General features: G+C 47.7%; 1 protein-coding gene across 4 annotated transcripts in view; it reads right to left on the reverse strand.

The window, feature by feature from the left end:
- Positions 1-27770, reverse strand: part of kif6 (kinesin family member 6) — a 683903-nt gene that overhangs the window by 197155 nt on the left and 458978 nt on the right. For all 4 annotated transcript variants that reach the window (XR_005460902.1, XM_038799042.1, XM_038799041.1 and 1 more), the window contains exon 14: positions 22617-22719. Coding sequence is in view for 3 of the 4 variants with exons in the window: in XM_038799042.1 (XP_038654970.1) it covers positions 22617-22719 (103 nt within the window). In the remaining variant the exon portion in view is untranslated. The remainder of the gene's footprint in view (positions 1-22616; positions 22720-27770) is intronic.

Raw genomic sequence — 27770 nt, forward strand, 5'->3', positions numbered from 1 at the left:
CTCTAGCTTCATGTCCTGCGATGAGCAGTGCTATTTTCATTTCGTCTGAGGCCGCTGCTAAATCATTAGCTATGATATATATATCGAACACTTGTTTAAATCTTTTCCAGACATTTCTTACATTACCGGTTAGGTCCAGCTGAGGTGGGGTTCCAACCCACATCATCGAATAAGCGAGGTCTTCCAAGTTGAATGCCCGGTAGGAGTTCTTCTTGCCATTTTGGTCTTTCTGTGTCTGCAGCTGAGTAATCTTGTAGTAAGCATCTGAAGCCACTCCTGGGTACCATGTGTTGTTCCTTGTGTCTTAATATAGCTCGTTGTTTCAAAGTTGGAGTAGATGCTTTATTGTGAGTTTGTTCTGTCTTCAGAGCTTAACTTACAGCTTCTTCAATGCTGCCTGTCTGCCTGTGTCTTACTACCAGTTCTCCCTTCCGTGAAGTGTGCCCTCACTTCCTGTTCCTCTGTATTTATAGCTCCCCCACTGCTCCCTCTGGTGCTTGCTCAGTTGTATTGCATCTACACAGATCTACAATTACCACAGAGTCCTTATTGAAACATACAGGATTCTGATCGGACTTGACAGACAGTGTCGATGGCGAAATAATGTTTCCCTGCGTGGGAGAGGCTAGAACTAGGGGACGTGGAGATGAGAAGAAATTGTTTCCATTTGAGTGCTGTGAATCTTTGGAACTTTGTTCTGCAGAGAATGTTGGAGACAGGGGAAATTCAATTTTTTAAAGCAGAAGATAGATTCTTGGCTACCAAGGGAGTCAAAGGTTATCAGAGGTCGGCAAAATATGGAAGTAAGGCCACTATCAGACCAACCGCGGTGTTATTGAATGACACAGCAGGTTCAAGGGGCTGAGTGGCCTACTCCTGCTCCTAATTCGTATATTCAAATGCTGGAGGGCCTCTCCTTAGACCACATCCACTGATGGTTTAGGGGAAGGTTTAGCACAGTGGGATAAATAGCTGGCTTGTAATGCAGAACAATGCCAGCAGCGTGAGTTCAATTCCCAGACTCCCCGAACAGGCGCTGGACTAGGGGCTTTTCACAGTAACTTCATTGAAACTTACTTGTGACAATAAGCTATTATTATTATTGTTATTATTATTATTAAATGGACAGCAAAACCACTCCCTAGCCTTTAATTGGCTGCAGATTTGAAAATCTTGGTGGTGAGTCTAAAGCATGCTGTGTGGGATCAGGGCCCAAACTAACACCTATATTTCCTTCCCAATCCCTGGAAAAAAAAACCTGCCCAATCAGGAATGGGAAATGTTAGAAATGCAAAAGGTTTAGAGCAAGTGATAGGGTGGGTGGGAAGAAGCACAAAAGGGAAGTTTAAGTTCTGTGATAAGGTGGAAGGCAGGAGAGATTAAATGAACAAGGTTTCATGGTGCAAAGGGGGTGGATTTTGGACAGGTAAAGAAACAAAGTTGAGGTGTGAATAGCAGGTTCCTATACAGTTGCCATGCAAATCCAAAGCAAAGGAAATACAAAAGTGATAAGAGACAAACAGAAAAGAAACACAAAACAAAATGGCATCAGAGGTTTTGATTTATAAATGCGAACTCAATGTTGGGTCCAGAAGGCTTTAAAGCAGTGGCAGGATCAGTCAGAGTCAGCATGGATTTATTAAGGGAAAATCATGCTTGACAAATCTGTTGGAATTCTTTAAAGATGTAATCAGTACAGTTGACAAGGGGGAGCCAGTCGATGTGGTATATTTGGACTTTGGCAACATTTGGCGTTTGACAAAGTCCCGCATAAGAGATTATTGTGCAAAATTAAAGCCCATGGGATTGGGGGAAATGTAATGGGGTGTATAGAAAACTGGTTGGCAGAGAGGAAACAAAGAGTAGGAATTAATGGGTCCTTTTCAAATTGGCAGACAGTAACGAGTGAGGTGCCACAGGGATCGGTGCTGGGACCCCAGCTATTCACAATATATATTAATGATTTGGCTGAGGGAACAAAATGTAACATCTCAAAGTTTGCAGATGGTACCAAATTAGGTGGGAGGGTGAATTTGTGATGAGGATGCAAGGATCCTACAGCAAGATTCTGGACAGGTTGGGCGAGTGGGCAAATCAATGGCAGATGCAGTATGATTTGGATAAGTGTGAGGTTATTCACTTTGGAAGCAAACACACGAAGGCAGATTACTGCCTGAATGGTTGTAAATTGGGAGAGGGGAGTGTGCAGCGGGACCTGGGTGTCCTTGTGCACCATTCGCTGAAGGTAAGCATGCAGGTGCAGCAGGGGTAACGAAGGCTAATGATATGTTGGCCTTCGTTGCAAGAGGTTTCGAGTATAGAAGCAGGAATGTGTTGCTGCAATTGTACAGGGCCTTGGTGAGGCCACACTTGGAGTATTGTGTGCAGTTTTGGTCTCCTTCTCTGAGGGAGGATGTTCTTGCTCCCGAGGTGGGTGCAGCGAAGGTTTACCAGACTGATTCCAGGGATGGTGGGACTGTCATATGAGGAGAGATTGACTAGGTTTGGATTGTTCTCGCTGGAGTTCAGAAGAATGAGGGGGGATCTCATAGAGACTTATAAAATTCTAACAGGACTAGACAGCGAGATGCAGGGAAGATGTTACCAATGATGGGTGTGTCCAGAACCAGGGGTCACAGTCTGTGGATTCAGGGTAAACCATTTCGGACAGAGATAAGGAGACATTTCTCCACACAAAGAGTGGTGAGCCTGTGGAATTCATTACCACATGAAGTAGTTGATGCTAAAACTTTGAATATATTCAAGAGGAGGCTGGATTTAGCACTTGGGGAGAATGGGATCAAAGGCTATGGGGAGAATGCAGGATTAGGCTTTTGAGTTGGATGATGAGCCATGATCGTGATGAAAGGCGGAGCAAGCTCGAAGGGCCGGAAGGCCTCTTCCTGCTCCTATCTTCTATGTATGGATCTATGTAAAGTGCCCAGTCAAAATGAGGTGCTGTTGCTCGAGCTTGCATTGAGCTTCATTGGAACCCTGCAGCAGACCTCAGAATACCAATTGCAAAATGATTCTCCTCAATCCGGGTTAGAATCATAGAATCTCTACAGTGCAGGAGGCCATTCAGCCCATCTAGTCTGCACCGACCCTCTGAAAGAGCACCCTACATAGGCTCCCTCCCCCACTACATCCCCACAATCCCATCTAACCTGCCCATCTTTGAACACTAAGTGGTAATTTAGCACATGCAATCTACCTAACCCTGCACATTGTTGGACTGTGGGAGGAAACTAGAGCACCTGGAGGGAACCCATGCAGACACGGGGAGAAAGTACGAACTCTACACAGATAGTCACCAAGGCTGAATTGATCCCAGGTCCCTGGTGCTGTGAGGCAGCAGTGCTAACCACTGTGCCACCGTACCGGCGATAGGTCCTCTGGTTCCCAAAGGTGGCACCTATTTATCGTGTGGAAGCCTGTAGAATTCATGTTAGCAGCATACTGCTGAGACACCAGATCCCATTTGTGCCTAAAGACCAGAATTTCTGGTGCAGCAAGTCAACTCGGCTGACTTCACTCTGTGGTCATCGTTTCCATTATAAGGAGATAACAGAGATTCTTCCCCTCCTTACAATGCAACCAGAAAACATTACGGCATAGTTGAATGGATTAGATTTGAAACGTTTCTGTGCTTGGAAAGTTAAAGATTAATGTAAAAACTGGAAAGGTGGAGCAAAAATCACATGGCTATGTTCGTATATATGTTCATAACTAGCCCATCAAAGCTCACCCCTCTGCACTATATACTGTCATTGGAAGTAGCTAGAAATACTTCAGCAGCTTGGTCAAGCCAGCAAGCAACATCAATTCATCCAATAACTAAATACCACATGGACAGATTTAACTTTTAACGACACTTTTTGTTTCACACGAGACAGAAATAATATTTTATTTCCCACGGTTATTTTTAATGGCATGATTAATGAACCTTAATTTGACTTTGTAATGCAGTTGTGGTAAACTGACCACATTCATTTACAAACGGTATGGTTCGGATTTCACTTTCAATATCATGATAAATACGTGAAAGCATGCTGACTTGTTAAAGTAGGAAACTAACCTGGCAGGTTTTGCTAGTTCTCTCAATGCTATTATTAAGTACAAGTCCGAGGAATTTGAGGATATGGAATAAATTACCACAAGCTGGAGTATTTCTTTTTCAATTTGCTGCTGAACTTATTTCGTCAGTGAGTGATAAATGCTTGAAATAATATCTGCTGAAGAAGAAATATTTGGGCTATTAAAATGCTACTGGACCTCTCAATAATAGCTTACAGGGAATTGGAAGAATATGTCAAGTAGGATAGACCACTTGACCTTTAATTAGCCCTTCTAACTTGTATTAATCTTTGATTTCCCAAGGGCCTCCAATCACGAATGCTGCTCAAATATAATCTATTCAACAGCATGGTGTTGGAGATGCTATGCTTTGATGCAACATGGCCATATCTACCTTATAAACCATTTGAAAATTATTTTGGTATCCAAACCATCATTGATAGTGGGAATCTGGAACGGGCTCCCCAGAAAACTATTGAGATTAGGTCAATTAAAACTAAGGTTGATAAACTTGTGCATTTTTTCTCAGATAATTTCCAATTTTAGATTTTGCTTTCAGTTTACATCCTGAAATCTGATACAATTTGTTCAACTATCCTTCCTGTAATTATTCCAGGTGTTATCCCTACTATAATTATGCAAGGTATCATTCTCAGAGTAATGTGAATATATTTGGTTTTGTCAATGTAATACCTCCAGCAACTAGCCTCTCGTAGCGTCATGCGGAATGCAGCATTTTAAGCAATACGTAGCACTTTCACTTGCCTGAGTCTAATAATAATCTTTATTATTGTCACAAGTAGGTTTACATCAACACTGCAATGAAGTTACTGTGAAAATCTCCTCGTCGCCGAATTCTGTGCTGTTCGGGTACACAGAGGGAGAATTCAGAATGTCCAAATTACCTAACAACACGCCTTTTGGGACTTTGACCACACATGCCATATGCTCATACAACAGAGTCATCGGCCTACATTTCTGTTAGATTACGGGTCTGATTACATCGCCCATTTCCGAGAGATCCTGGGCTGGATTCTCGGCTGGCAGGATTCTCCGTTGCACCAGCAGCGCACCCACGCCCGGGGATTTCCTAACGGGGTGGGGTTGGACACAATCGGAAACCCCATTGGCCGGCTGGCGGGACGTAGAATCCTGGTGCAGGTGGCGTCGCGCGGCAGCAGAAAACTGGTGCGGCAGGGCGGAGAATCCCCTCCCTTATTTTAGCCAGGACAGGAATGGGGACAGGATGAGACTCGCACCTGGTGGCACCCCAAAACCAGCAAGGCCATTTGAACTTAGTGCTTTATTTTCACTGAAGCGAGGAACTTATCCCACAGTGTGTGATTTTTCAGAGTGGACATAAATGCTCATAAAAGGAGAGTAAGCTCTGTGAAACTGTTCAGCTATTTAAATCCAAAGCCCTTTAAATTCTGAGAAAAAAAGCCCATTAGTATCTCTGAGCTGAAAATAATCAGTGCTTGCAGTTTTGCCGATGTTGACAAAACCTAAAGGGTTATCATTATAGAATTATTATTGCTTGATCCCTTCCACAACTTGCCATTACAACAGTGGGATGCTCTATGTTCACAGTTTGAATAACAACTCCAAGAGGCTGTTAAGGGATGGGCTGTCTTTGATGTGGGTTTATGAATACAGATGTTTATTTTTATAAGGGATTAAGTATTTGACAGGATTTAAATGCAGTGAACAGGCTTTCATCAACATGTGTTTTTTATGTAGTGAAGTCTGTAAGAGTTACTTTGAACATTATTTTATTTAATCTCGGCATGGCTCCTGAATCATAGAACTAGAATCATAGAATTTACAGTGCAGAAGGAGGCCATTCAGCCCATCGAGTCTGCACCGGCTCTTGGAAAGAGCACCCTACCCAAGTCCACACATAACCCAGCAACCCCACCCAACACTAAGGGCAATTTAACATGGCCAATCCACCTAACATGCACATCTTTGGACTGTGGGAGGAAACCGGAGCACCCGGAGGAAACCCACGCATACACGGGGAGAACGTGCAGACTCCGCACAGCCAGTGACCCAAGCCAGGAATCGAACCTGGGACCCTGGGAGCTGTGAAGTATTTGTGCTAACCACTATGCTACCGTGCTGAGGTCTGACTATGGTGGATACTGAGTGAGTTGGCATGGAGGGTGTAAGGGCAAAGGGTAGTGTTTGGGGAGGCATGGGTGCGGATACGTTGGGCGAAATGGCATTGGGACAAAATGGGAGCATAGGGTGGGTGGCGGGGTTGGGTTGGGTCAAGGGTTGACATGAGTTGACAAGGATGGGCCATGGACAGTGTGTGGGCATGGATAGGGACTGAAAAGTGGGGGGGGGGGGGAAGGGGGGTGTGTGTGAGGGGTGAGAACTGGAGAGTCTACTATTGAACTACACAAGTGGGACATGGTCCCAAAGAACCAAGGAAGGCCTTTGAACCAGCTCGCTTTTGCATTCGGCAGCTTCTGTTCGTGCCTCTGGACTATCTCGCTCTACATTCGGACCTCTGAGTTGCAGATTCTCCCCATGCTTGACATCTGAATTATGGCTTCTCCGTGTTCCTGACCTTGTGTTGTGGTCTCTCCCCCTCCCAATCTCCTGCTCCTTGTCTCACCCTCTCACCATTTCCATCTCCGGGACATGCATTCCCATTCAAGATCCAGATCCGATTCAATGCCGGTGTTCTGATGCTGTGGAAGTGTGGGTCATAATGGTGCAGGAGTGCCAAGCTTAAGTTGCTCCAATATAAGTTTTTTTTTAAATGCTCAAGTTCATTGCTACCTTCTCCTGAATCCTCGCTGTGAGTGACGATTCAGAAGAGAAAAAGGACAGGAGCCTTTGGGACTCGAATTCCACAACTTCAGAGCTCTAGCTTCGAATCAGATCTTCACCTTGAACAGGAATGCCGGTCTGGGGAAAGAAGCAGTAAAGGGATGAGTCTGAGAGCAGATTGGGAGAGAGGGATCACAGCCCAGACGTTGAGGGGGGCGGAGGTGGCAACTCCATGGCTAAGGTATTAAATTAATACGTTGCATCCGTCTTTACCAAGGAAGTTGATGCCCAGGTCATGGTAATAGGAGAGGAAACTCTGTCCCTATAAAGGTTCAAATTTGATAAGGCAGAAGTGTTGAATAGACAGTTGGTACTATAAGTTGACAAAACACCTGAACCATGCATCCAAGGATATTGAAGGAAATGAGAATGGAAATTGCAGGAGCGCTGTCCATAATCTTCCCGTCTTGTCTGGACTCAGGGGAGGCCCCAGAGGACTGGAAAATTGCAAATGTTATGCTCTTGCTCAAATAATTTGTAAGGATAGCTCCTGAATTACAGGCCAGTCAGTTTAACAGCAGCATGGGCAAGCTTCTTGAAACAATTATTTAGGATAGAATTAGTAGGCATATGGGTTGATTAGGAAGAACCAGCATAGATTTCTAAAGGGGAAATCGTGTTTAAATAACTTGCTGGAGTTTTTTGAGGAGGTAATAGAAAGGGTGGATGAGGGTAATGCTGTTGATGTAGTATACATGGACTTTCAGAAGGTATTCACCACAGTGACACAGACTTGTGAGACAAGATATAGATCATGGAATACAACGGACAGTCGCAACGTATAGAGTAATGGTCAATGGATATTTTTTGGGCTGGGGAAAGGTAGTGGTGTAGTAGGATTCCCCAAGGCTGAGTATTGGGACCCTTGCTTTTGCATACTTTCATTGACATCTACAGCACAGAAGGGGGCCATTCTGCCCATTGTGTCCAGATGGGTCAACAAAGATCTGATTATACTAATCTCATTTTCAAGCACTTCGCCCTTAGCCCTGGAGGTTACGGTAGCACAAGTGAATGCCTCAATACTTCTTCAATGTGTAAGGGTCCTTCCTGTTGATTCTCTCATGTTCCCTTTCTTTATTTTTACCATTTTCATTTTTGATTTATGGATGCTTAATTGACATGTACCTTTAGGTCAAGCAGTTGAGAGAATGTGGAATTCAAGAAGTTGCAACATAGTATTTGGTGCTCGTGTTCGAACAGAGGATGCAGACTTGTGGCACCCGAGAGATGGGTGCGACTTGGTTCGATCGGTTAGCCGGTAGCTAATGAATTGGCCAAAAGGCAACATTCTGCCCAGTAACAGGGAGAGTTACAAAACAAACAGATCTAGGAGTACAGGTTCATAGCTCCTTGAAGGTGGAGTTGCAGGTGTAAAGGGTGGTGAAGAAGGCATTCTTGGTTTTATTGGTCAGAATATTGTTCACAGGAGTTGGGACATCTTGTTGAAGTTGTACAAGACATTGGTAAGACCACACATGGAATACTGTGTTCAGTTATTGTCAGCCTATTATAGGAAGGATATTGCTGAACTAGAAAGAGTGCAGAAGACATTTACGAGGATGCTACTAGGACTTGATGGTCTGAGCTATAAGGAGAGGTTGGATAGGCTGGGACTTTTTTCCCTGAAGCGTAGGAGTCTTAGGGGTGATCTTACAGAGGTCATTAAAATAATGAGGAGCATAGAAAAGGTAGATAGTCGACATCTTTTCAGAAAGGTAGAGGAGTCTAGAACTAGATGGCATAGGTTTGAGGGGAGAGCTAGAAAACAGACTATGGGAAAGTTCTTCACACAGAGGGTGGTGAGCATCTGGAATGAGCTGCCAGAGGCAGTGGTAGAGGTGAGTACAATTTTTTCCTTTAAAAAAACAGTGAAACAGTTATATGGGTAGGGTGGGTATAGAGGGACATGGGCCAAATGCGGGCAAGTGAGACTAACGTAGTGCTAGAAACTGGGCAGCATGGACAAGCTCGGCAGAAGGGCCTGTTTCCATGCTGTAAACATCTATGACTATGATTATTCATAAAATTAGGAAGGAGCAATGACCCCAACAACGATTCCTGTGGGACTGGTGACTAGTCTCCAAATAGGTCGGCCTGTAATTACTTTTTCCCCACAACAGTCAGCCATTTTAGATTTAGATTTACTGTCACATGTACCAAGGTAAGTGAAAAGTATTATTCGGCATACAGTCCAGGCAGATCATTCCATATATGAAAAACATAGGACATACATAAATACACAATGTAAATACATAGACATCGGATGAAGCATATGGAATGTAGGGCTATACAGTAAAGAAGATATTACACAGTAGAGATCAGTTTATTTCATAAGATCATTCAGGAGTCTGGTAACAGCGGGGAAGAATCTGTTTTTGAATCTACTAGTGTGTGTTCTCAGACTTTTGTACCTAGCGTGCGATGGAAGGGGTTAGAAGAGAGAATAACTCAGGTATGAGGGGTCTTTGATTATGCAGCCCGCTTTCCCAAGGCAGTGGGAGGTGTAGACAGAGTCAATGGATGGGAGGCAGGTTCGTGTGATGGACTGGGCCGTGTTTATGACTCTGTAGTTTTTTTACGGTCTTGAGTCAAGCAGTTGACATACCAGGCTGTGATGCAGCCAGATAGGATGCTTTCTATGGTGCCTCTGTAAAAACTAGTAAGAATCAATGTGGACATGCCACTTTCCTTAATTTCCTGAGGAAGTATAGGCGCTGTTGTGCTTTCTTGGTCGTAGCGTCGACGTGGACCAGGACAGATTGTTGGTGCTGTGCACACCTCGGAATTTGAAGCTGTCAACCAGCTGCACAGCACCATTGATGTAAGCTGGGGTGTGTACGACATTTTGCTTCCTGAAGTCAATGACCAGCTCTTTAGTTTTGCTGACATTGAGGGAGAGATTATTGTTGTTGCACCACTCCACTAGGTTCTCTATCTCTTTCCTATACTCTGACTCATCGTTGTTTGAGATCTGACCCACTACTGTCATGTCATCAGCAAGCTTGTAGATGGAGATGGAGTCAAATTTTGTCACACAGTTGTGTGTGTATAGGGTGTAGGGGGCTAAATACGCATCTTTTCCAGGCCCCGGTATAGAGGACAATCATGGAGGAGGTGTTGTTGTTTATCCTTACTGATTGTGGTTTATGGGTCAGGAAGTTGAGGATCCAGTTGCAGATGGAGGAGCCAAGTCCGAGGTTTTGGAGATTTTATTTGAGCTTGATTGGGATTATGGTGTTGAAGGCAGAGCTGTTCCGGTTGGAGTTCCTGTTGCTGAGATGCTCCAGGGATGAGTGTAGGGCCAGGGAGATAGCGTCTGCTGTGGACCGGTTGTGGTGTATGCGAATTGCAGTGAATTAAGGAATTCTGAGAGTATGGAGTTGATGTGTCTCATGACCCGCCTCTTGAAGGACTTCATAATGATAGATGTCAAGGCCACCAGAAGATAGTTGTTAAGGCACATTGCCTGGTTCTCCTTTGGCAGTTCTTAATTTTGCCTCTTACATTATAACTTCAGGACGATTCAATCTTATAGAAAGGTCTCTTGCACAGTGCCTTGTCAAAAGTCTTTTTTCGAAGTCTGTTGTGTAAGGTTGTTCGGGCAGAGCAAGGGTAAATGTAGGAGCAGAGAACAGTAACACCCATAGAAAGATGTAGAGGATTGCATGATAGTAGATTGTGAGTTCAACAGAGGAGTCTGTGGTACTGGGAAACAGGCTGAACAGGTGGAAAAACACATATGAAATGAAATGAAAATTGCTTATTGTCACAAGTAGGCGTCAATGAAGTTACTGTGAAAAGCCCCTAGTCGCCACATTCCGGCGCCTGTCCGGGGAGGCTGGTACGGGAACGAGGCTGTACGAGGCTGGAAACAGAAAGTGCCAGATAAAATCAATATTAAAATCAATACTGGCTATCTGCAAGAGGACTTCAGTCTACACAGAAACTCATTATCAGTAGATGGAATTAGTGATTACCACTAACAGTACATAACACCTTTACACAAAAGAATAAGACCATGCTATGAATATGTAACTAACTAGAAGACAGAATTGATCAACTTTGCAGCAGGGCGAACAATAAATACAGAGGTCATCATACACCATAAAAGCTGGTCAGACAAGATAATGTCATTGTCAGAGGACAATAGGTCTTGCTGGGGAAATCAGAAGCACAAAGGGACTTGGGAGTCCTTGTTCAAGATTCACTTAAGGTTAACTTGAAGATTCAGTTGGCAGTTAGGAAGGCAAATGCAATGTTAGCATTCAAGTCGAGAGGGCTAGAATACAAGACCAAGGATATATTTCTGAGGCTGCATAAGGCTCTGATCAGACCCCATTTGCAGTATTGTGAGCAGTTTTGGGCCCTGTATCTAAGGAAGGATATGCTGGCCTTGGAAAGGGTGCAGAGGAGGTTCACAAGAATGATCCCTGGAATGAAGAGCTTGTTGTATAAGAAACGGTTGAAGACTCTGGGTCTGTACTCGTTGGAATTTAGAAGGATGAAGGGAAATCTTATTGAAACTTACAGGATACTGCGTGGCCTGGATAGAGTGGACATGGAGAGGATGTTTTCACTTGTGGGAAAAACTAGAACCAGAGGACACCATCTCAGACTAAGGAGATAATCTTTTAAAACAGAGATAAGGAGAGATTTCTTAAGCCAGAGGATGGTGAATCTGTGGAACTCTTTGCCGCAGAAGGCTGTGGAGGCCAAATCACTGAGTGTCTTTAAAACAGAGATAGATAGGTTTTTGATCAATAAGGGGATCAGGGGGAGAAGGCAGGAGAATGGGGATGAGAAAATATCAGCCATGATCGAATGGCAGAGCAGACTCGATGGGCCGAGTGGCCTAATTCTGTTCCTATGTCTTATGGTCTTGATTGAATGACCCTGGCTGAATAGGAGTGTCCTGTTTATTTCTATTGATGAGTTTAAGTCTGATGGGACAATATAAATTCAGGCCAGGCATAGGCGTATACCTGTGACTCAGTGCTAGCAGAACCGGGAGAACCATCATTGAGGGTGGGTATATTTGTGGAGCTTCCTCCTCCAGTGAGTTGTTTAATTGTTCACCATCATTCATGGCTAGACATGGCAGGGCTGCAGAGCCCTGAACTAATCTTCGGGAGTTACTTCGCTCTGTTTATACTGTTTGGCACGCACGTAGTCCAAGTGTTGTCATCTTATCAGGTTGACACCTCATTTTTAGGTACAGTTGGTGTTGCTCCTGCATTGCCTTCCTGCACTCTTAAATATATAGGGATGATAATTAGTGTAAAGTACATACTCAACAAAGAGTATGCTTTTGTTTTCTCTTATTTCCTTATTATTTTGAAGCGCCTCGCTGATGTGAAACAGTCTTTGTGGCAATAAAAATAATCACTGTGCTGTTAACCTGACCACCTGCGTTAAAGTGCAGGTCCACACCTGTCAGATCCCAGAACATCGCAACACCCTTGCGAGTGTTACAACACAGACCGCTTCAGTATCTGAAGAGTCCTGAAATACGCTGCGTGTTGTGCAATTACCGCAAAGAACCCCACTTCTGATCGCCGGGATGTTCACACAATCATAGAATAATACAGAGCAGAAAAGGCCCTACGGCCCATCAAGTCTGCACCACCACATGAAAGGCACCTGATCTGTCAATCCTAATCCCATTTGCCCGCACTTGGCCCATAGCCTTGAATGTTAAGACGTGCCAAGTGATCAGGTACTTTTTAAACAATGCGGTGCAACCGGCCTCTACCACCCTCCCAGGCAGTGCGTTTCAGACTGTTATCAACCTCTGGTTAAAAACGTTTCTTCAAATTCCACCTGAAAATCCCACCCCTCACCTTGATCTTGTACCCCTTCATAACCAACCTTTCAACTGAGGGGAACAGCTGTTCCCTATCCACCCTGTCCATTCCCCTCATAATCTTGCCCAGTGTTAATGTAAGCTGACCTGTGACACTAATACAGATTATTTATTTATTTATTACACATCGATCAGGTCGCCCTCAGTCTTCTCTGCTCCAGCAACAACAACCCAAGCCTATCAACCTCTCTTCATAACTGAAATGTTCCATCCCAGGAAACATCCTGGTGAATCGCCTCTGCAACTCCTCCAGTGCAATCACATCCTTCCTATAATGTGGTGACCAGAACTGCACACAGTACTCCAGCTGTGACCTCACCAATGAGAAAGGCAATCATAGAATCATAGAATTTACAATGCAGAAGGCCATTTGGCCCATCGAGTCTGCATCGGCTCTTGAAAAGAGCGCCCAAGCCCACCCCTCCACCCTATCCCCATAAGCCAGTAACCCACCTAACTTTTTTTTCAGATACTGTTATGGGCCAGGGTTTAGAGAACCCCAAAGTGTATCATGGAGTTCACCTGACCCACAACTTTTAATAGATTGTGGTATGGGGAGCACATGGCCCACTCTACAGGTGTGGTACAGCAGAAATCGAAAAGTATTTTTTAAAGCAAAACAATGTTTATTCTATGAACTCAAGTTAACCTTTTTAAAACATAGTCAACATCTTAGCAATCATTAATTCAAATACAACCCCCAAAGAATACAACACTAAGTAACCCTTAAGCTGTCCTTTAACATCCAAAAGACATTAAAGAAAAACCTTTAAACAGAAGCATATAAGGTTAAAGCCACTACTAAGAGCAGTTATTAGTTTTAAATCACCAAAGGATCGATTTACAATCCTTAGATTACAGAGAGAGACTCTAATATGGCTTCTGGCTGTGACTGCAGCTATCCAGCTCTGAAAACGAAACTAAAACACACCCTGCAGTAAAGAGCCTAAAACAAAAGTAAAAAGCTGACAGACAGCCCAGCTCCACCCACTCTCTGACATCACTGCAGTAATAAACATCCATTTCGTAAAGGTACACTCACTACAGATATTTATATACACACCCATTTATAAACACTCATTTCTTAAAGGTACTTTCACATGACAGACACTAAGGGCAATTTAGCATGGCCAATCCACCTAACTTGCACATCTTTGGACTGTGGGAGGAAACCGGAGCACCCGGAGGAAACCCACGCAGACACGGGGAGAACATACAGACTCCGCACAGACAGTGACCCAAGCCGGGAATCGAACCTGGGACCCTGGAGCTGTGAATCAACTGTGCTAACCACTGTGCTACCGTGCTGCCTGATTGAGAAAGGAAAGTGAACCATATGACTTTTTCACCACTCCATTAACCTGCCCTATGCCTTCAGAGATCTATTTACAAACACGCCAAGGTATTTTTGTTCCTCAGGACTTCCCAGTGTGGTGCCATTCATTGCATATTTCCTTGTCAAGTTTCTCCTTCCAAGGTGTAACACCTCACACTTTCAGGATTAAATTCCATCTATCAATTTTCTCCCCATTCGACCGTCCGGTCTATATCTTCCTGTAACCCAAGACACTCAGCCTCACTGTTAACCACCAGGCGTATCTCTATGTCATCTGCAAATTTACTGATCCTATCCCCCCACATAGTCATTTAAGTCATTTATATAAATGATGAATAATAGGGGATCCAGCATAGATCCCTGTGGTACGCCAGTGGACACTGGTTGGACACATCGCGGAATCATAGAATTTACAGTGCAAAATTCGGTCCATTGAGTCTGCACCGGCTCTTTGAAAGAGCACCCTACCTAAGCCCACACCTCCACCCTATCCCCGTAACCCAGTAACCCCAACTAACCTTTTTGGACACTGAGGGCAATTTAGCCTGGCCAATCCACTTAACCTGCACATCTTTGGACTGTGGGAGGAAACCTTTTTTTTTTAAATAATTTTTATTGAGAAATTTTGATTTTATACAACAATAACGCACCTTAGTAAAATACCGAAAATAACAATAATATTAACAATCATATACATTCGCCCCACCCCCATGAACAACCCAGCATTTTAACAACAACGCAAATTAACACACTATAATGTTACAGAATAAACACTACAATAATGCACCCCCCCCCCCCCCCCCCCCCCCCCCCCCCCCCCCCCCCCCCCCCCCCCGGGTTGCTGCTGCTATTGACCCAGTTACCTATCTCTGAGCCAGGAAGTCCAGAAAAGGCTGCCATCGTTTATAGAACCCTTGTATTGATCCTCTCAGGGCAAATTTGACCTTTTCCAATTTTATAAATCCCGCCATGTCACTGATCCAGGTCTCCACGCTTGGGGGCCATGCATCCTTCCATTGTAACAGAATCCTTCGACGGGCTACTAGGGACGCAAAGGCCAGGACACCGGCCTCTTTCGCCTCCTGCACTCCCGGCTCCACCCCAACCCCAAAAATCGCGAGTCCCCACCCTGGTTTGACCCTGGATCCAACCATCCTCGACACCGTCCCCGCCACCCCCTTCCAGAATTCTTCCAGTGCTGGGCATGCCCAGAACATATGGGCGTGGTTCGCAGGACTCCCCGAACATCTGGTGCACCTGTCCTCACCCCCGAAGAACCTACTCATCCTAGTCCCGGACATATGGGCCCGGTGCAGCACCTTAAATTGGATGAGACTAAGCCTCGCACATGAGGAGGAGGAGTTGACTCTCTTCAAGGCCTCCGCCCAAGTCCCATCCTCTATCTGCTCCCCGAGTTCCTCCTCCCATTTAGCCTTCAGCTCCTCCACTGACGACTCCTCCACCTCCTGCATTGCCTTATAGATGTCAGACACCTTCCCCTCTCCGACCCACACCCCCGAAAGCACTCTGTCCATCGTCCCCTGCGAGGGCAGCAAAGGGAATCCCTCTACCTGCCGCCTAGTAAACGCCTTTACCTGCAGGTATCTGAACATGTTCCCCTGGGGAAGGCCAAATTTATCTTCCAGTTCCCCCAGGCCCGCAAACCTCCCGCCAATAAACAGGTCCCTCAATTTGCTGATGCCCGCCCTTTGCCATCCCCTGAATCCCCCATCCGTGTTCCCCGGGATGAACCGATGGTTGCCACCCAGTGGAGCCTCCATCGAGCCCCCTGTTTCCCCCCGATGCCGTCTCCACTGTCCCCAGATTCATAGGGTCGCCGCCACCACCGGGCTCGTGGTAACCCTCTTGGGGGAGAGCGGCAACGGTGCCGTTACCATGGCACCCAGGCTTGTACCTCTACATGACGCCATCTCCATTCTTTTCCACGCCGCCCCTCCCCCCTCCATCACCCATTTACGCACCATTGACACATTGGCTGCCCAATAGTACCCCAGAAGGTTGGGCAGCGCCAGCCCGCCTCTATCCCTTCCTCGCTCCAGGAATACCCTCCTCACTCTCGGAGTCCCATGTGCCCACACAAAGCTCAGAATACTGCCGGTCACTCTCCTAAAGAAGGCCCTGGGGATAAATATGGGCAGGCACTGAAAAAGGAACAAGAACCTCGGAAGCACTGTCATTTTGACGGACTGCACCCTCCCCGCCAACGACAATGGCAGCATGTCCCACCTCCTGAACTCCTCCTCCATCTGATCTACCAGTCTGGTAAAGTTATGCTTGTGGAGAGTCCCCCAGTCCCTGGCCACTTGCACCCCCAGGTACCTAAAGCTCTCCCCTGCCCGCCTAAGTGGGAGCCTACCAATTCCGTCCTCCTGGTCTCCAGGGTGCACCACAAACACCTCGCTCTTGCCTAAGTTTAATTTATAACCTGCGAAGGTCCCAAACTCGGCTAGTAACTCCATCACTCCCGGCATCCCTCCCACCGGGTCCGCCACATACAGTAACAGGTCGTCGGCATACAACGACACCCTATGTTCCTCTCCACCTCGCACCAAGCCTCTCCACCTCTCTGAATCTCTCAATGCCATCGCCAGCGGCTCGATTGCCAGTGCAAACAACAAGGGGGACAAGGGGCAACCCTGCCTGGTCCCTCGGTAAAGCCGGAAGTACTCCGACCTCCTCCTATTCGTAGCCACGCACGCCATCGGGGCCTCATATAACAGCCTTACCCATCTAATGAACCCTTCACCAAATCCAAACCTCCCCAACACCTCCCATAGGTACCCCCACTCCACTCTATCGAAGGCCTTCTCCGCATCCAGCGCCACCACTATCTCTGCCTCCCCCTCAATCGCCGGCATCATAATGACATTCAGCAATCTCCGCACATTCGTGTTCAGCTGCCTTCCCTTCACAAAACCTGTCTGGTCCTCATGCACAACCCCTGGCACACAGTCCTCTATCCTGGTGGCCAGGATTTTTGCCAGCACCTTAGCATCCACGTTGAGGAGAGATATGGGCCTGTATGACCCACACTGCTGGGGGTCCTTGTCCTTCTTTAAAATTAACGAGATCAGTGCCCGTGACATCGTCGGGGGCAAAGTCCCCCCTTCCCACGCTTCGTTGAGTGTCCGCACCAGCAAGGGGCCCACTAGGTCCACGAACTTTTTATAAAATTCCACCGGGAACCCATCCGGCCCCGGTGCCTTCCCTGACTGCATCTGCCCGATCCCCTTAACTAGCTCCTCCAGCTCAATCGGCGCACCCAGCCCCTCCACCTTCTCCTCCTGCACCTTCGGGAAAGAAAGCCTGTCAAGGAACCTCTCCATTCCCCTCCTCTCCCCCGTTGGCTCCGACTGGTACAGTTCCCCGTAAAAGTCTTTGAAGACCTCATTCACCTCTACCCCCTTCCGCACCACATTCCCACTCTTGTCTCTCACTCCAGCAATCTCCTTAGCCGCATCCCGCTTACGGAGCTGATGAGCCAGCATCCTACTCGCCTTTTCACCATGTTCGTACACTGCCCCTTGTGCCTTCCTCCACTGTGCCTCAGCCTTTCTAGTGGTCAGCAAATCAAATTTAGCCTGCAGGCTGCGCCTCTCCCCCAACAGTCCCTCCTCTGGTGCCTCTGCATACCTCCTGTCCACCTCCAGTATCTTTCACACCAGTCTATCCCTCTCACTCCTCTCGCTCCTCTCCCTGTGTGCCCGGATGGATATCAGCTCCCCACGAATTACTGCCTTCAGGGCTTCCCAGACCATCCCCACCTGAACCTCCCCCGTATCATTCACCTCAAGGTACCCCTCAATACTTGCCCGGACCCTCCTACACACCTCCTCCTCCGCCAACAACCCCACATCCAACCGCCACAACGGACGTTGGTCTCGCACCTCCCCCATTTCCAACTCTATCCAATGCGGAGCGTGGTCAGAGATTGCAATGGCCGAATACTCGGCCTCCTCCACTCTCGGAATCAGTCCCCTACTCACCACGAAGAAATCTATCCGAGAGTAGACCCTATGTACGTGGGAGAAGAAAGAGTACTCACGTGCCCTCGGCCTCACAAACCTCCATGGATCCACTCCACCCATCTGATCCATAAACCCTCTCAGTACCTTGGCCGCCGCCGCCGGCCTCCTACCCGTCCTAGAGCTGGACCGATCCAGTGAAGGATCCAACACCGTATTAAAGTCCCCCCCTATGATCAGGCCTCCCGCCTCCAGATCCGGGATCCGTCCCAACATACGCCTCATAAAGCCCGCATCGTCCCAATTTGGGGCATACACACTAGCCAGTACCACCTTCTCTCCTTGTAGCCTGCCCCTAACCATCACATACCTACCCCCCTTATCCGCCACCACCTCCGATGCCTCAAACAACACATTTTTCCCCACCAGAATCGCCACTCCCCGGTTCCTCACATCCAACCCCGAGTGGAAAACCTGCCCCACCCATCCCTTCCTCAGGCGGACCTGGTCCGCCACCCTCAGGTGGGTCTCCTGAAGCATTGCCACATCCGCCTTTAGCCCCTTCAGGTGAGCCAGTACCCTTGACCGCTTCACCGGCCCATTCAACCCTCTCACATTCCAGGTGACCAACCGGATCAGAGGGCGTCCCGCCCCCCTCCCCCGTCGGCTAGCCATAGCCCGTCGACTGCCCGCCCCAGGCCAGCGTCCCCTGCTCGACCCCGTCCCCATAGCGACAACCCCTCACCTCTGTCCCCCCAGTCCCCACCAGCTCCTTCTTGACCCTACCAGCAGCAACCCGGTATTCCCCTTTCCCCCCCTCCCTTCCCCCCCAGGCTAGGAACCCTTCCAGCCGCGAACCGTCCTTCATTGTACTTCCGTGGGTCAGCTAACTTCTGCTGACCCCGGAAACTCCCGCCAATAGCCCGACCCCTCCCGAAGTGGGATCATCCCCCAATCGATCCCTCCTCCTGGCACCGCTCCAGCGCGGGGAAGAACCAGTTAAGGCCCCACCTCCCCCGTCACCATCTCCGCCCCCCCAGCCCCGCAGCGCGGGAAACCAGAGGAAAGCCCGCGCTTTCGCCCTGCCCCACCACATCCTTCTGACGCCGCTCCAAAATATCAGCCCCCCTCCATACCCCGAATCCGACATAGAATACAACATACGCCCCCGACCCTCCCCGCAAGATACACAGCCCAAACAATGCCCCAAGCACAAAAACATAGCAGAACAACCCCCCCGTAAATAACCATATCAAAATTGCAAAAGTACTAAAACAAGAAGAAAAAAACAGAAGAAAAAGAGAACACAGCAACAGCCGAATCCAGCACTAATATCTTACCGCCGACCTCGCAACCCCCAACCCCTAGTTCAAGTCCAGTTTCTCCGTCCGCACGAAGGCCCACGCCTCCTCCGGGGAATCGAAATAATAGTCCCGGTCCGAATAAGTTACCCACAGGCGCGCGGGCGGCAACATTCCGAACTTTATCTTTTTTCTATAAAGCACCTCTTTCGTCCGATTAAATCCGGACCGCCGCTTAGCCACCTCCGCACTCCAGTCCTGGTAGATCCACACTACCCCATTCTCCCAATTGCTGCTCTTCACCTTCTTGGCCCAGCGCAGCACGCAGTCGCGATCACTGAACCGGTGGAACCTCACCAGCACCGCACGCGAGGGTTCATTCTCCTTAGGCCTCCTGGCCAGTACTCTGTGTGCTCCCTCCAGCTCCTGGGGCAGATGGAGAGACCCGGCCCCCACTAGCGAACCCAGCATTACAGCCACATAGGCTGTCAGGTCCGATCCCTCCAGCCCCTCCGCAAGGCCCAAGATCCGCAGGTTTTTCCGCCTCATGCGGTGATCCAGCTCCTCGAAGCGTTCCTGCCACTTCTTGTGGAGTGCTTCGTGCCCCTCCACCTTATTCACGAGGACCACGGCCTCCTCCTCTCGTTCAATGGCCTGCGTCTGCAACTTCTTGATGGCAGCACCCTGGGTGGACTGAATATCTGACAGCCTTCTGTTTGTTTCCTGCAGAGAGCTCAGTACTTCATTCTTAAATTCTTTAAAGCAGCGCAGGAGATCAGTTTGTTGTTCCTGGGCCCAGAGTCTCCATTCCTCTGGAGCTTTGTTGGTGGCCATCTTGGATCCCTTCCCCCGTTTTTTCTGAGGAGCTGCTGCTGTTTTTTCCACCTTTCCACTCCGAGTTCGAGGCATGGACTGCAGGGAAAGTAGTTCAGCACACCTTCCCCCACCGGGAGACGTCGAAAAATTTCCGTTTTGGGCTCTCAAAAGAGCCGAAAAATCTCTTTAAAACGGGAGCTCCCACATGTGTGGCTTATTGCTGCATAACTGCCACCGGAAGTCTCCGTGGGAGGAAACCTGAGCACCCAGAGGAAACCCAGGCAGACATGGGGAGAACGTGCAGATTCCACACAGTGAACCAAGACATAAATCGAACCTGGGACCCTGGAGCTGTGAAGCAACTGTGTTAACCACTGTGCTACCATGCTGCCCCAAATTCAGACCTATTATCACACTGCCAGCCGTACATATATATAATTTACAGTGCAGAAGGAGGCCATTCATCCCTTGGAGTCTTTACCGGCCCTTGTAAAGGGCACCCTACCTAAGCCCACACCACCACCCTATCCCCGTAACCCAACCTAGCCTTTTCGGACACTAAGGGCAATTTAGCATGGCCAATTCACCTAACCTGCACATTTTTGGACTGTGGGAGGAAACCCACCCAGAGGAAACCCACTCAGACACGGGGAGAACGTGCAGACTCCGCACAGACAGTAACGCAAGCCTGGAATTGAACCTGGGACCCTGAAGCTGTGAAGCAATAGTGCTAACCACTATGCTACCTTTCTAACCCTCTTTGGTAGGTGTGGAGCGCAATTACGCTCAGATTGAGAAAGAAGGGCTGGCCGTCGTTTACGCAGTGAAGAAATTCCAACAACACAGTTATGGGCGATGTTTTATGATCATAACGGACAACAAGCCATTGCTCAGGTTGGTCAAAGAGGGCAGGGACATTCGCCGATAGCATCTGCCCGGATACAGCGCTGGGCCTTACAGCTCGTGGCATACTGAGAGGTATCAGAGTATCGGAAGAATATGTAGATCACACAAGCCGATGATTTGAGCTTTCATTGCTGACATTCACTCCACTCTTTTGAAGAAGAGCAAGGGAGTTATTCTGGTGTCCTGGCCCACATTTATCCCTCAGTTTGCACCAGAAAAGCAAATTATCTGATTATTATCACATTCTTGTTGGTGGGATCTTTCTTTGTGCAATTGGCTGTCACGTTTCTTATTTTTCTTTGGCAGTCCCTCAGGGTTGAGGATGACTTGCTTCCACTCCGTGGAGGTGGGTGATGCAGTGGCTAAATAGTCTGTTCCCGGATCCGCAGACTCTGTCACAGGTTTGGCAGGTGGTACTTGATGAGGTGGGTAGGTGGGACGCTCTGGATTCTCAGCTTTCCTTCCACTGTTTACGCTTGGCCTCTGCCTTCTCCAGCCTATGACGCAAAGGTGATTGGCGCCCTCACAGATGCTTTTTTCCAGTTTGTGCGTTCTAAGGCAAGAGATTTCCACGTGTGGATGGGGATGCTGCATTTATTTAGCGAGGCTTTGAGAGTGAGAGGCATTTCCTCTGCCCTCCCAGTGGTCGCTTGCCATTGTGGAGCGATGTTTCGGGAGTCTTGTGTCGGGCATGTGGACAGTGTGGCCCGCCCATCGCAGCTGGTCAAGCATGGCTGGTGACTCGATACTGGGGACATTGGCCTGGGAGAGGCCCATCATGTTGGTACACCAATCCTGCCAGTGGAATTGCTGGATTTTGCAGAGACAACGTTGGTGATATCTCTCCAAGCATTTGAGGTGTCTGCTGTACATTGTCCATGCTTTTGATGCATGGATGAGAGCGGGACCATGACTGCTCTGTAGACCATGCGCTTGGTATTGGATTTGAGGTCTCGGTCTTCGAACATTCTGTTTTGCAGGTGTCAGAAGACTGTACTGGCGCATTGGAGGGATTATATACACATTTCTTATATTACAATAGTAACTACACTTGGAAAAAACACCTTATGAACTTTGGAGCAGTCGATAGTTGTGACAGGTGCTATATAAATGTCCGTCTTTCACTTTCTCTTCTTTAACATGCACAACATAATATGTAAACAGCAGCACAAAGGGCACCAGGCCATCAGTGTTATTTAAAGGGATAAGCAACAACTTGCAGGCCGGTTGTTGCTTACTTTCTCCTGGCTTTGCCGGAGGTTGATCAGGGTTCTGAAACAACAATGAGCCGTAATAGATTGCTCTTCACTTATTGATAATTAAACTGTTGGGGCTGGTTATTTATTTCCGAACAGGGCATCCCAATACCTTTTTGAAAGCTGTCATTGCATTCACCAGAGTGCATCAAGCAGTCAGTGACTAATTTTTAAACAGGCAGTCTTTCTTTTTAGTCCTTCATCAGGTATTGCTCAGAAGTGACTCACCTCTGCTTCAGAAGCTGTTTGTTGTCTTCAATGGTCACACTGTCAGCATAATCCCTCCTGAAGATCTCAAAGGCCTCCTGGAGTCCAAGTGACATTTCCCCTGCTGTGGAATAGATAGAAGGCAGAACAACTAAGTGAACGTGTTCTTTGCAAACATCAGCAGACCAATATAGAATTGATTGTACAAATGTATCGGCTAACAATAAAAAGTGAAGGGTCACCTGTCAATTAACAAAAGAGGTGCAAAGCATTTTTCAAGGTTTCTGCCTACTGCCAAAAGCAGCAAAAAATATATGAACTTCTTGGTGATTTTCCTTGGTAAGAAAGCAAAAGCTACAACTTTCACCTACATCGGTTGGGCAGAAAGATACCTCAAACCTAATGTGGCAATATCTCAAAATTAATGTGGTTTTATATACCAACATTGTCGCCTCTAACCTACATGCAAAATTCCTGAGAAATGCATTAACACATGGCACACTGTAAAAACAAGTGTAAGGTAATGGAAATCAGTGTAAATAATCAAGGCAGGAAAGGAACAAACACCATCTCTCTTTAAGTCCCTCTTTATCATATAAAATCTACCTTGAAGGACCTCCGGTGACGGCCATGAGCTGAGTGGTCGCACGCAAGGTGGCTCCCAGATGAGAACAACGAAAACAACCTCTTAACCCATCAAACGGGCACCAAAGTAATCCGCAAACCCCCCCCCCCTTCCCCCGCTTAGCCCCCACAGACCACATCGAGGAGAAATCCGAGAAAAAAAAGGAGAATGGGAAAGACCCAGCCGCCCAGCACTAAAGCCAGCAAGGACGAGGGGTGGGAAACATCAACCTCGGAGCCGGCAGCCACACGAGTTGGCATGGAAACGAGAAGGGCTGACTCCATGGAGTTCTCAGCGCAGACTCAGGCACTGATGGACAAGCTCATGGGGTTTATTACCACCGAGCTCCAGAGGCACAGACAGGAGCAGAAATGGGACCTCGTGGCAGCAGCCGAGACAGTGGTGGAAATGGTGACGGCCCCCATGAGGGAGGCGATGACCCCCAGCAATTTCCTCCCTTGCTTCCCTTACTATTCTGGGATAAATCCCATCTGGCCCAGGAGACTTATCTACCCTAGTGTCTTTTAAAACACCTAGGCCGGGATTCTCCCAAGATTGGCAGGCAGCCCATACCGGCGGCATGAGCTGCGTGAACCACTCCGGCGTCGGGCCACCTGGAAGTTGCGGAATCCTCCGCACTTCCGGGGCCTAGGCCAGCGCCGGGGGAGGGGTTGGTGCTGAAGGGCCGCCGTGGGCAGGCGCTAGTTGGCACATGTGCAGAACCGCCGGCATGTTTCCTGCGCATGCGCAGGGGGTTTCTTCTCTGTGCCGGCCATCGTGGAGCCCTACAGAGGCCAGCCCGGAGGGAAAGAGTAGCCCCATGGCACAGGCCCATCCGCAGGTCGGTGGGCCCCGATCGCTGGCCAGATCCCCCCCGCGCCCCCCACCGAGGACCACACCAGCCGGCTTACCAGCCAGGTCCCGCCGTGTGGGACCATGTCCAATTCACACGGGGCCCGGAGAATTGACTGGGGGGGCCACTGCCAACGACCGGCGTGGCGTGATCTCCGCCCCCACCCGTAAACTGCCGCCGGAGAATACGGCAGCCGGTGTCGGAGCGGCGGACGGGCGGCGGACGGGATTCAGGCTGCCCTCCAGGGATTCTCCGACCCGGCAGGGTGTCGGAGAATCCCGCCCCTGAAGTTGGCTAGTGCGTGTTCTGAACACACAATAATGCTCCAATACTAAGTGGGTCTGACCAGAATTCTTTACATCTAGGCAAGGCTTCACCTTCAAACAACATCATTCCTTTTGACCTAATGTACTTTAAATCATCTTTCTAGCACTTCAAACAATTTAGGAAGAGCAAGGAAAAATTAATCCGTAACTCAACTGAGAATAATTGATGATCTCTTTAAATAGTATTTGGTGTGCAGTTCATTCTGCCACTCAGTGCATGTTCAGTTTAGTTAGATGCAGTGCCACATTGCCTCTTTAAAACAAAACATTAGCTGAAAGTTTACTGGCATAAAATTGTCATTACACACTGACTAACGTCAGCATTTGCATACTCTGCATAGTTCCGACACAAGTCATTACCGACTCCAAAGCCTTCATCAACATGGTGCTGCGAAGTTCATGTGTTTTACAATATAGCTTCTAGCTTTAGGGAACTAAAGTTTTACCTGTGGACAATGGGATGAATGCAACGTAAATAAGAAAAGGAAGAGATAGAGCTATAAAACAGTAGGTGAAGAAACTCAGACAATGCATGACAGGAGAACAGAAAACAGAAACTGAGGGTGTGATTTACCACTGCATTGCACCCAGCGTGACTCTGGGCATGCTGGTTAAATAGCGGGAAAGGCCAAAATTGAGATTTGCGCCAAGCGCAAATCAGTTTGTTATCTAACCGGCCCGCTCCGATGGCGGATTCCAGATCAGTTCCAAATATGGCGTGCATGTCGTTAACACTAATTAGCACCACTTTCGATCTCATTAGTGAGATTGAAGTTCAATATAACAGCGTCCCGGGAATTAACCAGTTCCCCAGTGAAAAATAACATGGGCGCCGTTTAGTGCTCCTTTTTAAAAATGTGAAGCTGGCGCAATGGTGCTGAGGGGATCTGAGGAGGCGAGTATCCATTTCCATATTCGGGGATGGAGCTCAAGGGCACCGGGCTGCTGCCTCAGTGCTCGGGGAGGGGACCCCGCAGGGTGACTGGGCTTGGTTGGGGAGCTGAAGCGTTCCAGGTGGTGGGTTGATGGGCTTATTGTCCATGAGGCCTGCCAGCCATCTTTCAATAACAAGGGCAACTACAGCTGCTGCCTGTCTGTCCTACAAGAACCTCCAGGATAGAGAAATGTTCTATGCTGGTCATTGTAACTTCCTTGCACTGGGAGCAGCCTCTATCTTCACAGCTGAAGGCTAATGGTGATAAGGAATTGACCTTGTTAGTTGGGAAAGCCCTTCACTTTTCGAAGGTTCAGTCGATCTTCATTTTAGTTTGGGCAGTGCCCCTCTCAAGAGTGGCCCCTTTTGATTTGTCCCTTAAATTCTTTACTTTTGTTTAATTGTTTGGACTTCAAAGGGCCTCTGGCCCTCACACCAGCTTGCCCCCAGGACCTTGGGGCACCGACTGAGAGGGGGAAGCACTGGAGGCCAACCCACGGCCTGCCAGCAAGGATACGACGGCGGTCTCCAGTTTTGAAAAGCATCGTTCAGATCAAAAATGTAGCATTCTGTTCGTGTCACGCTCTGCAAATGTAAATTATTTATTTTAGAATGATAGAAAATTGTATGTCAGAAATGCCAGCTGGAACTCCCCCCCCCCCCCCCCCCCCCCCCACCCCCATACCTACCTCCCACAAACAGGGGGATCTTGCTACTTAGTTGCAGCCATATTTAAGTGTGAGAATTATCCACAACTAAAGCTCACAAATGACATGGTAACATGCGGCCTGCGTGGCCCTTTATTCATTTTTAGATTCACATCTGTAAGGCCGGCCAACATTGTGCAACATTAACACTAGACACTAGTGATTTCTTAATAGGCTAGCTCTGCATCTTATCCAGGCCTTAAGGGAGAACACAGCAACTGGTGGCTTTTTCTGCTATGCAACAGCAGCCTGTTTACAAATGTGATTTCCAAGTTACAGACTGCATGGGGCGAAATAATTTAGATGGAATCATTACAGAATAGGGCAAAATTCCACAAGGTTTTAATTTGTCCTTAGGTTTGGAAAAAATGGGTAGTCTGAGTAAATTTCTGGCATAAACAACGCAAACACAAAGAATGATCCAACCAGTAAACAAAGTACCAAGGACCACATTTCATTTTTCTTTCGACTGTAATCAAGCGATTCATAAACAACAAAATCCCAACATAGTGCAAAAAGAGTTGCCTTACCCCAAGGTCAAAAATCTTCTGCTAAACGTGTGGTATATGTATGATAGAGATAAAGCCAAGATGGCAGGAAACCTTCCGTGTAATGTTGTACAAAATCAACAGATATTAAACAATTTGAAAAAAGAACAGACATTTACTCATTTGCAAATATTCCATCAAAGAGGTCTATAAATTGGTTTATCCCACCTGCCCCATTAGCCACCCCCCAACCCCCACGCACCCACCCAACTCTAAAATAATTCATTAGAAACATCATTAACTGGAATGGACAAACCACATTTCTAGTCCCTTGTGTTATTACAGTGCATTCTGTTCACAGACTGCTGCAAATGGAGCATCAATATAATGCCTTAAGTACTCAGAAATGGTTTGTATGGAAAGGGAGGCCTAGAGGCGAAGGTGTTTTTACTGCCCTAGATCCTGCAGCTTACTGCTGGTAATGTAAGACTGGTTAAATAAGAAATTTCTATATGTCTGTACCACTTTTCATATCCTCAGGATGGGCCAAGATTAGTAAATTTGTGCACAAGCAGCAATGTATTAATGACCATGTAATCTGTTTTCATGACGCTGATTAAGGGATAATTATCAGTCAGGACACTGGGGTACAATTCCACTACCTTTCTTCAAAATAATAATCGTGGTCTCTTTAACATTGACCTGAGAGAGCAGGTAGAGCCTGCGCTTAGTTTCTCATCCCAAAACAAGGGCGTGTCATTTTGGGCGCGATTGGCAGAATGCTTCTCGAAAGTCGTGTTGGCGAGATCGCGGCCTGTATTTAACGGAACTTTGTGCAAAAATGAGCCCCCATGAGCTTCTCGCCATTACTGACTGACCCGCAGTCTGATTCACTGGACTCACACCTCAGCCTCTCGCTTTTCAACGCTCCCTCACCACCAGTCAACACACAAGCATGGCGCACGAAACATGCTCCTCGCTTTGGGAATGTCGACTTGGCCAAACCTCCCAATGTCATTGATGGGAGTCAGGGCATCCTGTTCCCCGAGGAGGTTGGAGGACCAGTAGCTGGGTCAGCAATGCCACCTGGGAGGCAGTGGCAGTCAGTTCGGGCAGCATGACAAGGAGCACCTCCGTCCAATGTCGGAAGAAGATAATGACATCCACCAAGCTGCAAGGATAAGTTACCATATCTCTCCTTAAATACCCCGACTTCCCCATCCCAAAAGTCACTGGCTGATA

The sequence above is a fragment of the Scyliorhinus canicula genome, chromosome 6 (assembly GCF_902713615.1).
Source record: "Scyliorhinus canicula chromosome 6, sScyCan1.1, whole genome shotgun sequence".
In the NCBI taxonomy this organism is placed as follows: domain Eukaryota; kingdom Metazoa; phylum Chordata; class Chondrichthyes; order Carcharhiniformes; family Scyliorhinidae; genus Scyliorhinus; species Scyliorhinus canicula.